Source organism: Mixophyes fleayi, chromosome 4, assembly GCF_038048845.1.
Source record: "Mixophyes fleayi isolate aMixFle1 chromosome 4, aMixFle1.hap1, whole genome shotgun sequence".
Taxonomy (NCBI): Eukaryota; Metazoa; Chordata; class Amphibia; order Anura; family Limnodynastidae; genus Mixophyes; species Mixophyes fleayi.
In genome coordinates, this window is record NC_134405.1 from 169261721 (window position 1) to 169274037 (window position 12317).

Sequence of the window (12317 nt, forward strand, 5' to 3'; positions counted from 1 at the left end):
ATATTTTTCACAGGGTGCCTTTCCCTTATCAGGCATATTCTGAGTGGGAAAAAGAGACACAATAGTAAGAAACAATACAGTCACACAAGATACAGGCTTGATATAGATACAGGTATACGAACAGATCTATGACAGTCAGTCAAAAGTAATATCTTGTAATAAGCTTGCAAGCGATATGAGATGGGTTTTGTAAGTAGAATTCTATATAGTGTGCTTGCACAACAGTTACTAATATACCCCTATTTTTCTTGTAAATTGAGTATAGAAGTATAGAATATTTTTGGTACTAAGCCTTTCAGCTAAGACAGGTCAGCCTTATATTGGAGTCACTGCTGGTAGACTCCTTTCCTGCAGAGGAGAGTCTGCTGTGTTCCCAGGCAATCTTTTGGCACGCATATGTGCAAGTCCAAAAGTCCAAGCTGAGGTGGGGGAGCTCTATATGCATTCGTTCCACACCCGAGTGTTTCCTACTTCTGTAGTAGTAATCGACAGATGTGGCTTCTTATTTTAGTATGCCCACGTCAATTTTTTTGTTCCTTTGTTTCCTAATGAATTATGCGGCTATACAAGATACCACCCTCCTTTTTCTGAGGGAGGAACTTGGTATCTTACAGCAAGATGACGGCTGCCATTGCTCCAATTAACGGCGCTCTCTGACATGGATGTATATCCCAAAATCATGAACTTAGGGTGGCATGGTATGGCTCTTTGGGGAATGAAAATATGCAGTCCCTTCCTCCCTAACGTTGTCTTTCAGGATATGAGATGTTCATCTTGATTAACTGGCCAGGAGAAACATCAATTTCCAAAACAACCGGGACCCGTCTATGTAAAGAACAATGACTAGGATAGCTTTCTTTTAAAGTTACCTCACTGGCCAGATAAAGCAAGTATAGCCAGATTGGTATCTTCACCATATCAGCATAAGAAATTACCTGGGCAACAGTAGTGTGCGCAACTGCAACACCCACGGTGAAGACGATTGGCCACTGGAGGGAAGAGGGTCTCAAAGAGGAGGAAAGCTGAGGCAACTTCCACTGCCAACCAAGTACAAAGACAGATAATAAATGGGAGACCAGCTGTGGTGTGTCACTACTGTCAACTCAGGTCAAACCACTTTATCATTGGAAAGGGTGATTCCAGCTGCTGCAAGCCCAAAGAACCAAACTGGAAGAGAGGGCTTTCCACAGTGAGTGGAGGTGAGCAGCGCCCCTGCAGGAATTATCACACAGCAGGTCAGACATGCCAATTTGCCAGAAGACACCGGGTATTGAAATGTACAATGTAATAATTCACTGTGAAATAAATAGGAGCATACTTTTGGTTGCAACATATTAAAAATGGGCTTCTCTTGAATGGGAGGTAGGCACAAAGGTAAGAGGTTGAGCATTGTTTTATTGCATCTGGGAGGGTAAACCGGACCGAACATTTGTATTTTCTACAGTATTTACACTGTAGAAAAGAGAAGAAATCTGTGATGTTGCAGGGATTACCCCTTGTGACCATTTAGAAGGTGCTCTGCGGCACAGTGCGCAGATATTTGAAAAGTCAAAGAAAAGCCAGCTCTGAAACTCAAGTATTAAAAAGATTTTTTGAAGAAGAGGAAGATCGAGAAACCTATACCACATGATCAATGAAGCCAACTGAAAAGCCAGCAGAATCTTAGTAAGATCCATGGAAGAATGCAGGGTGTTGGAACCACAGTACAAAAAAAGGATACAAAAACTTTAGAATTAGACAGAGTGTTGGCTCAAAATATCTTACACAGAGGGCACTGGGAAGAAAATACCATATGGAAAGTTTTGTAGAGAGCCAGTGAAATTTTACCCAATTAGTAAAGTAAAAGTAGTTTATGACTAGACCATTTCATGGTTACATAGGCATTGACAGGAATGATGTTTTAGTCTCAATCTACCAAACAGAATTTTATTCTGTTTTTGCCTCAAGACATATATGTACGTTTTAGCATGATATCAAACCCGAACTATTTTATTTATTAATAAATCATTAGGAAAAACATTTGCTCTTTAGGCTATCCAATGGTTTCTTATTTTCACATAGGGAATTACCCTTAAATGTATTCACCTAATTCTATCGAATATAGGGATACCCAAATTGTGCTTTCAATCGAGGTCTATTAGTAATTCTAGATCTCCCTATCAGGAGGAAATCCCTTGTGAAATTAAAGATTCGCCATGACAATTCAGAAGCACTCCGGTGAGTCTGTTTCTTAGAAACAGTGTTTGTATCATTAAATACGGATCTCAGCATGATGGTCCTGTGCCACATTGCTAGACCAGCCAGCTGCCATTGACAACCTGTAATGAGAGATGGAAGGCTGTACAGGTGCATCTCATCTCTGACATTTTAAAATATCAATCTGCATTGTGACACCAAATATGAGGCTATTGATGTATATTGATGACATTGCATGACAATATTAATCAAGCTCACATTTCTTAAGCTATATGTTTGTTACCTGCAAAGTCCCAGACATTCAATGTGATTTCCTTATTAATTTTCCCTCTTATCAGAATGAGCCAGTCCTTTACATCTATTCCAATGGTTGCCTTTTCTGGTCTCTGCCCTGGGCGCTTATCTTTCATCAGCTGCTGCAGTAGTGTTGTCTTGCCACATCCTGTGTTCCCCATAACCAGCAGTTTCATACGATTATAAGGAACAGCCTTTTTCAAGCGCTGTTGGAGAAATCTAAAAGCAGAAAGAGTGTGTTGAATAAGTAAATGGGACTGTGTATTCCTTATGAATTATAGGATAGCCTATTCAGACCAGAGATCGAACTCGTAGAAAAGAATGAGAGAACGCTCTTAGATTATTACCCACTTACATCACACAGTGTACAATTAGCACCTGTAAAGTACTATAGAAAATCTGGTAAAAATTACCACATATAGCAGATAAATCTTCAGGTTGGTGGAATTTGATCTGGTATTACTGCAAGATAGGGAAGTACTTAAAATTAAGCTCGGCATATAAGATATATTTTGGAAAATAGCAAATGTATGTAGCATTAAAATACATTTAACTATTATATATTAATATTTTATGCAATAAACATTTCTATATATAGAAAAGTTAAAACAAGAGCAAAAAATGCACCGTATGAGGTCTCTGGCCTTGCACCCTATGCGTTTCAGATCAAAATCAAGATGTAGTCCATCAAGTGGCAGATCCCAAACTTTAGTAAGTTTTCCCATTTCATCTGGAAATGATCTCAGATCTGGATTGTAGCTTATGTCAAAGCAGGTGATGTTTACAAGAAATCCAACCTCAGGGGGAATCTGGAACACAATGAAGTATATCAACAGGATATCCTAAATAATGAAAAAAAAAACCTTTATGGTAAATCTCATTTATTACCTCCTTGATGTTATTGTGAGAAAGCTGCAGTTTCTCAAGCCGTGACCATCTGCTTACATCTTTGTGGAGGTCCTCAAGATTTAAGATGCTAATCTGATTGTAGTTCAAGATGATTTCTCGCAAATTTAATGAAGCCCACTCCAATGGGCCAGGTAGACTATCAATATGATTGTTGCTTAAATCTATTGTTCGCAAACTTGAAAGAAAAAAAAGTAAAGCACTTTAATTGACATTAACATGTAAAGGAAGAAATATTGTAATGCCTTCTCCACCCCATATTTTCCATATGTACCCAATTAGTACAAAAATGTTGAAATTGTTTTCATTCACATCTATTGCCTTATGATTTAAATACATCATTTAAATTTAGTAATTTTGCTGAATACTGAGAAAGCAACAGTAATCTGTCATATTGCAGTCCCGTTTTTCTGTTCAGGTCTGTTGTAATAAATAAGTAAAAATAGGGGAGCCAGTCAAGCTCAACTTTATGTGTTAAAACCTGCTGTAATAAGTGGTGAATTTACAGCAGTAGGTAGAAACCAGATGTATTACCAACAATTACTGGCAAATCATCAAATTAGCATTCACAAGGTTTGGCTAGTCTTACACGGTCATACTGTCTCCTACACCCCCTAACCGCCGCATGAAACATGTTTTTGGTACTCAGCAACCTCCCCCTCTTATTAATAGACCAGGTCAGCAGGAGCGAGGAGAGTGGGATAGCCACTGATGGACTCTATCACTCATGCAGTCCCGCTCTTTCTTCAAACAGGCAGCATGTGGTGCACCAGCTGCCAACCTTGGTGGATCTGCTGAACCATTTGAACAATGGACCACAGGGAAATGAACTTTTAGGATGGTTTATATAAAACTTATTATGGTTTACTTAAAAAAATACCCAATAATAAAGGACAATAACTTCTGTTTGGTTCACAGTGAAGTATGAAACATGTGCATGAGTAAAACTGTATACAAGCCATGCTGGTTAGTGATATTTTTGCACATATCCCATTGTTGGACCTTCATAATTCTAGGACACCAGCCACTTACTGACCGTGTTCTTCTGTCAGGACCGACAGTGAAATCTGGGAAGGAGACTTAAAGTCTTGCTTAATATGTAAATACTGAAATCAACTGCTTAAATGGACAGAAGACATTGCCAATTCATTCAGGAGCCACATTTACTACACACAGAGTCCTAGTTGCTTGAAAAGTTATGCAGTTAAATTTAATTTATTCTGGCATTCAGCGTAGCAGGACCTGTGACTGCTTAGCAGTAATGTTAGGGGATTGGTGAAAAAGACAACAAAGAGGGAAGGTGTGCCTAACTTGCAGGTGTTGCACATATTTTTAAAGGAGATGCCCAGTTTATCACATTTTAAATTACCATCTGTAAAATGAGAGGCCTAAACCATTACCCCTACTCACAGTAGGGACTGCCCCTCCATACCTCCATTCAGTACACCAATACTGCTTTAAAGTGAACATCACAACTTTTAAAAAAAGAATCTACCAAGTTTGTCTAACTATACACTTATGTCGGTCTCCATGATGTAATGGCTATCTGCCTTCTTCATGCTGTCCCTGATTGCCTGGGACAACCGAAGACAGATCAGGATAGCCAGGATTCATGTCAGCACCAGCTCAAATAGAAATAAAGTTTGGCCTATTGCACTGCAGAAAAAGGCAGAAGCCATTTCAATACAAAGAAAGCATGGGGAGGCAGAATATATCTACAAAACAGATACAGTGTAGAATAATTCTTAAATTATATGGGAAATTAGTATTTAAGCTTAAATATATAAAAAAAAAAGAAAGCCTGAAAAAAAAACAATCTGCATAACTTTCTGTTTGAAAACACAATTATTATTATTATTATCATTTATTTGTTAGGCGCCACAAGGTATCCGCAGCGCCGCACACAGTACTAACAGTAGACTATACAGGGTGAAACCATACAGAACAATGAACAAAAAGTACCAATACTTCAGAAACTCCGGCTAGTCATATGCAGTAAAGACGGAGCGGAAGAACAGGTATGGAGACAGGAGGGGAGAGGGCCCTGCTCATACGAGCTTACATCCTAAGGGAGGGTAAACAGACCAGGCACAAGAGGAGCCAGTTGAGGCAAGAGGAGAGAAGGGAGGATGAGCTAAAGAGAGGAGATGGGGGTTAAGTAGATGGTTGGTAGGCTTTGAGGAAGAGGTGAGTTAATTAAAAACAAAATAGCAATTGGACTAAATTGTTGAGTTCAAAATTGCATACTTACTGTGAGAGTTGAAGAACTTCTCTGGGGATATTTGTAAATTTATTATGAGACAACCTTAATGTGGTTATTTTTGAAGGAATATTGGGCACCATAGCTGAAAAAAAAAGAAACAGGTTAATGAACTGTATTAAATAACTATATTATATATCACTATATTTAGTAACATTGAAATCTCATAATGGCCATTGGTGGTTATTTCCACTTTATTTTTTCAGGTACATTTGAGGTGATAATATGTATATTCATTCAATCTGCATTTCTTTTCCATGTATGAAAATCTCGCCATAGTGAAATCTGGCATACTGAATTGTATCGGTCATGTACTAAATCATATACACAATGGGATCCTAGTAGCATATTACTCAAAACTACAGCAGATACCACACACCAAGTATAAGCAACTTCTAAGGAGTGCCATATATTTTAGTATTCAGATGTGACAATAGTCAATTAATAGGGTCCCCTAACTCTAGTTTACTTTACATATTTTACATTACAGTGAAAAAGGGGGAAAAAAAGGCAGGGGCAATTACAAGAGTGGAATAGATGTGGACTTGAAAAAAGATGATTTATGTACTTACGTTAAATCCGTTTCTCTGATTCCGTCTGGGGGACACTGCTTACTATGGGGTTGTGGAGGGGAGCTCGGGAGTTGGCACCTAGCTAGTTAACTTTAGCACTGCTGACAGACCCCTCCCCTCTACAATCCCCCTGCCTCTTCCTCTTCCTGTCAGTTAATTAAAAAGCCCCAAGGAGAAAGGTCAATCAACCAAGAGCATACAGAGGAAAAGCAGAAGGGAGGGATCGCAGTGTCCCCGAGAAACGGATTTAACGTAAGTACATAAATCCTCTTTTCTCTTTCATCCAGTCTGAGGGACACTGCTTACCATGGGGACCTTCTAAAGCAGTCCCCTAAGGGTGGGACCGCTCTGAAAACCCCGCTCGTAGGGTACTACGAGCGAATTTTGCATCCGCGGATGCGAATACATTAAATTGATAGAATTTGGTAAATGTGTGGACAGAAGACCAGGTGGCTGCCCTACAAAGCTGGTCGGCAGAAAGCCCATTTATCGCTGCCCATGACGCCCCTACCGATCTGGTGGAATGGGCCGGAAGTCTCTCTGGCACAGGACGGTTAACCCTTAAGTAAGCCTGCTTAATGGTTGCCGTAATCCATCTTGCAATGGACTGTTTTGAGGCTGTCCAGCCTCTTTTGTTAGAATCATAAAGAACAAACAGAGAATCGGTACGTCTAATCTGAGAAGTTCTTTTGACATATATACGGAGAGCCCTATCCACATCTAACTTTTCCATAGATTGTTGATCAGAATGGGAAGTAGATGAAAAGACCGGAACTACAATTTCCTGGTTCAAATAGAAAGCCGACACTACTTTTGGAACAAAGGAAGGGAGTGTTCTCAATACCGCTCTGTCCTCGTGAAAAACTAGATATGGTTCCCGGCAAGATAGAACTCCCAATTCCGACACCCTATGTGCCGATGCAATTGCCAAAAGAAAGACGACCGTCCAAGTCAAGCACTTAAAATCTGCCACAAGTAAAGGCTCAAAGGGAGGCCCTTTAAGCATATCCAGTACCAGGTTAAGATCCCATGGTGCTGTAGGCGGAACATAGGGAGGCTGAATATGTAAGACTCCCTGAAGAAAAGTCTTGACGTCTGGCAAATCCGCTAACTTCAGGTGAAAGAAAACTGAAAGTGCTGATATCTGAACTCTTAAGGAACCTAAACGGAGCCCTGCTTCCAGCCCATCCTGAAGAAAGGCCAATAAGCGAGGGAGGCGAAAAGAAGACGTGTAACAGGACTTATTTTCGCACCATCTGATATAAGCTCGCCAAATACGATGATAGATGTGAGCCGAAACCGGCTTTCGAGCTTGCAGCATAGTGTTCACTACACTGGAGGAGAAACCCCTAGCCCTCCAGAGGCTGGCTTCAACAGCCATGCCGTTAAACTGAGCTGAGGTAAATTCTGGTGAAGAAAGGGACCTTGAAGAAGGTCGTCTCGTGACGGAAGACGATATCCTTGTCCTTCCGCCATGGATATTATGTCTGCGTACCACACTCAACGCGGCCATGAGGGAGCTATTAGAATTACCGGCAGACCGCCTTGCCTCACTCACCTGAGCACGCGAGGAAGCATGGGAAGCGGGGGAAACAGGTATCCCAACCCGAATTCCCATGACATGGTCATCACGTCCACCGCTACCGCTAAGGGGTCTCTTGCCCTTGCGCAAAACCTGTGAACTATTTTGTTGTGTCTTGAGGCCATGAGATCTATATCCGGAAGACCCCACCTCTAAACTAGAGACTGAAATACTTCCGGATGGAGTGACCACTCCCCCGGCATCATTGGATTTCGACTTAGGTAATCGGCCTCCCAATTCTTTATTCCCGGAATGAACACTGCCAAGATTGCTGGAACATACTGTTCTGCCCAAGCAAAAATCTGAGCTGCAATTCGCATTGCAGCTGCACTCATGGTTCCTCCCTGCCTGTTGACATATGCCAAAGCCGTGGCATTGTCGGATTGAACTCTGACTGGGTGGCCCTGAAGGAGGGTCTGGGCCCCCTGAAGAGCTAAAAGAATTGCCTTCAACTCCAATGTGTTGATTGATAAGGCTGATTCCTGAACAGACCAAAGTCCCTGGAGCCGGAGGTGCAGGACTACCGCCCCCCAACCTCTCAGGCTGGCGTCTGTTGTGGCTATGATCCATGACCATGGAGCGAAAGACCTGCCCCCCCACATGTGATCCTGATTCAGCCACCACTGGAGCGATTCTCTCGCCCCCGGAGACAGCGAGATCCTCTGGAGATCCAAACGTAGATGGGATCCTGACCATTTTGTTAACAGATCCTACTGGAAGCATTGAGAATGAGCCCGACCAAAAGTGATAGTTTTGAAGGAGGCCACCATCTTCCCAAGTAGCCGCATGCACAAATGAATTGAGGGATTGGGAGACGACAAGACCTGAAATGTTATAGTTTGGATTGAACTGATCTTCTCCATAGGCAGGAACACCTTCTGCTGACTGGTATCCATGATGAGTCCTAGGAAGACCATGCATTGGCACGGAACCACCTGGGATTTCTTTAAGTTTATCAGCCACCCATTGCTCTTGAGAACCGCTATGGTGAGTGAAAAGTGCTGATGTAAGCAAATCTCTGAGGAGGATTTGATGAGTAGATCGTCTAAATAAGGAACGACCTGAACTCGCTTTATGTGAAGACACGCTGCCATCACCGACATGATCTTCGTGAAGACCCTTGGAGCTGTGGAGAGGCCGAAGGGAAGAGCCCAAAACGGATAGTGGGAGTTCTCCACTGTGAACCTCAGGAGAGACTGATGATTTCTCCAAATGGGAACGTGGAGTTAAGCGTCCTTTATGTCTATGGACGCCATAAACTGATCCTTCTCTAGGCCATTTATTACCGACCTCATGGACTCCATACAAAATTTGTCCACTCGTAAGTGCACATTGAGGCTCTTTAGGTTTAAAATGGGTCGAAAGGACCCGTCCGGCTTCTTGACCAGAAAAAGATTAGAATAAAATCCCTTCCTTTTCTGGTTGACTGGGACCCTGCAAATGACTCTTTGCGAAAGAAGAGAGGCGACACAGGCCTGCATTGCCTGTCTTCTTTGTGGATCTCGGGATAGCGGGGTTACAAAGAAGCGCTGTGGTATTGGCCACATCAGATCTATCATATACCCTCTTGCTATAATGCCCCAAATCCAAGGGTCTTGGGATGACACTGCCCACTGTTCCTGAAAAAGAGACAGACGTCCCCCCACCAGCGCCATCTCTTGGAGAATAGAGTGGCAGTCAGGACGCAGGCTTCTCCTGAGTCTTTGAGGCCTGGCGCCTAGCTGCAAACGAGGACCTACCTCTGACAGACAAGCCTCAAGAATTCGGTTGTCTACCTTTAAACGACTGTCCCCTGGGAAAGAAGGTTCCCCGAAAGGACTGACGAAAGGAGCTAAACCGTGGGGCCCGGCCTCTACCGGAGAGGACCGGCAAAGAGGTGCTTTTGCCCCCCCCGTTGCCTGGGAAATCATATTATCTAATTCTGGGCCGAACAGACCTGCTGCTGTAAAAGGAATGGATTCCATGGATTTCTTTGATTCTGAATCCCCTTCCCAGGATTTCAGCCATAATGTTTTTCTAGCTGAAACTGACGCAGCCTGAATAGAGGAGGACACAGATGCTGTGCTCTGAGCCGCCTCATAAATGTACCCTGATGCCTCTTTTAAATGTAAAGCTAGGGTGATCAATTCTAAATCCTGTAAGGACTCTGCCAGTTGCTGTGCCCATGCTTCCATGGCTTTAGCAACCCAACCTGAAGCAAAAGGAAGAACCCGCCGCTATAAATATAGATTTTAATTGAGATTCCACTCCGCGGTCAGTGGTATCTTGCAGAGTTGCGGAGCCTGGGGCTGGAAGGAGAGTGTGTCGGGCCAAACGGGCTACTGGAGTATCTACTTTCGGAAATCCCTCCCAGCGAGCCACGTCCTCCTCCTGTAATGGATACAGGGAAGAGAACCTCTTTGGAACAGAGAACTTTTTATCAGGCTGTTTCCAGGCTCCCTCTGCAATATCTCTCAGTTCTACAGAAGGGGGAAATCGAATAACCTTCCTTTTGGCCTTCTTAAAGAGACTTCTGTCTCTGGGACTAGGATCCTCCATTTCTGGGAGGTCCAACACCTGCCTCACCGCTAAAACCAAATCATCAATAAACTGATATTTAGTGTTTTTTTCCTGTTCCAAGGATTGAACCTGGTCAGAATCCAAATTTGATTCTCTTTCCTCTTCTGAAAATCCCTCCGAATCTGAAAGGACCATGAGAGGATTAGCAGATCTAAGCCGCTTTTTTTTAGCTGGGGGCAGGTTTGGGGATTCAAGTAACTGGTTAAGCCTGTCCAAACCCTTTATAAATGCTGAGGACCATGCCGGTTCTGTGGATACAGGTGGCTGGTCCGTAAGCAAAGAGGAAGGTCCTGCTATAGCCGCTTCAGTAGAAACCGTGGCGGCAGGGAGCCCCACAGGTGTAATAGCATTATTAGTCACAGAGGCTGCCACACTAGATAACAATTGAGTAGATTGGGAGATCATCTGTGCTAAAGAGGAAACCGCCCAGGCCGGTTCCTCCGTTAGTGGGGCTGGAAGGAGCTGGGTTTGCGCAGAGGGGACCTCTCCTTCGTAGACTGAGCAGAGCGCCAACGGGTCTTTCTGCCCACATGCTAATTTAACTTTACATCTGGAACATGTAAAATATTTAGCCATAGAGCCTTTTCCCTTTCCTGACATTTTAAAAGGAAAAGCACAAAAAACACACTTAGATAATTTTGAGAGAGACAGAGTAAACAACAAGTAACCAACTAATCTGTAATAAAAGTTGTACTTGTATGTGTGTAACAGATAAAAAGATATATGTGCAAGTAAGAAAATACAATAATCATTACTAGCCTCCCTCTTGTAACCACAAAATACAGTTTGTAAATGGTTAAAGAAAGGTTTTGGTACTTAGCCAAAAGGGTCACTCAGGTAAGAAGTCCAACAGCAGCGTCCTGGTGCCTGCTCCCTCCAAGATAAGTTTCTTCCCGGGCTTCTTCTGGCGCCAGAAATCTGGACTGTACCACTTGTGCTGCAGAGCAGGGGAGCTCTGTGATAGTTCCCCTTCTGCAGCTTTCTGTCTTTTTTTTTTTTTTAAAAAGGAACTTATCCTTATTTCTGGAAGAGTTATGGAGACCCCTTGAAGAGGTCTCCTGCAGTGTTGAATACCCCGATGCCCCCTCCTATTTTCCTGAGGGGGGATCTTGGTATGGCCCCCGACTCTCCTTCTGTGCACCTCCGCGGACCGATGACGTCATCATGGCCGCCGGCGGGGTAATGCGATAAGTGGCACTCTATGCCTATAATGGCAGCGCCGGTTATCGTTGGAGCCTCCAAGAGTGACAGCGGTCCGGGAGACCGCTTGTCACTCTGTACTGTGACCGCTAATGCTCTGCCATTGAGAGCAGTCTGCTCCCTCTGACAGAGTCCGGTCACCGCTGCCCAGTTTCTGTGAGTGTGTTCTCTATATATAGAACACACTCCCAGCTCTGCCCTAATCTAACTCTATGTCTAAAAATAAAAGAAAAATTTAAGTTATTAAAAATAAATTAAAATAAATCACTAGCTGTTTCTAACAAGCCCAACTCCTTTGGGCACCTAGAAAAAACTGACAGGAAGAGGAAGAGGCAGGGAAATTGTAGAGGGGATGGGTCTGTCAGTAGTGCTAAAGTTAACTAGCTAGGTGCCAACTCCCGAGCTCCCCTCCACAACCCCATGGTAAGCAGTGTCCCCCAGACTGGATGAAAGAGAAAAGAACATTCTCTATACCTTATTTTCGCGATATCAGTCAATTTTTTTGCAACTGCTCCTCTACTTATGGCTAGGTGCATGTCAAAATAAGTAGGGGAAAAGATTTACTTCTGATGTGCTGGGATGGGGTACCAGGGTGCTCCAAATGGAATAGCCACAAATAACGATGAATATGTGGAAAAATTAAAAAAAATTATATTTTGATGGACAAATAATTCAAATGAATTTTGAAAAGTGAGGACTGAGCACTGAGTGAGGCACAGTTGTTTGGAACACATAAAATGACATCTAC

At 42.9% G+C, this 12317-nt stretch overlaps 1 protein-coding gene across 3 annotated transcripts in view; it reads right to left on the reverse strand.

The window, feature by feature from the left end:
* Positions 1 to 12317, reverse strand: part of LRRK2 (leucine rich repeat kinase 2) — a 173818-nt gene that overhangs the window by 89582 nt on the left and 71919 nt on the right. For all 3 annotated transcript variants that reach the window (XM_075208827.1, XM_075208826.1, XM_075208825.1), the window contains exons 27-30: positions 5648 to 5741; positions 3379 to 3574; positions 3118 to 3299; positions 2480 to 2709 (exon numbers count right to left, since the gene is read on the reverse strand). In XM_075208827.1, coding sequence (XP_075064928.1) covers positions 2480 to 2709; positions 3118 to 3299; positions 3379 to 3574; positions 5648 to 5741 — 702 coding nt within the window. The remainder of the gene's footprint in view (positions 1 to 2479; positions 2710 to 3117; positions 3300 to 3378; positions 3575 to 5647; positions 5742 to 12317) is intronic.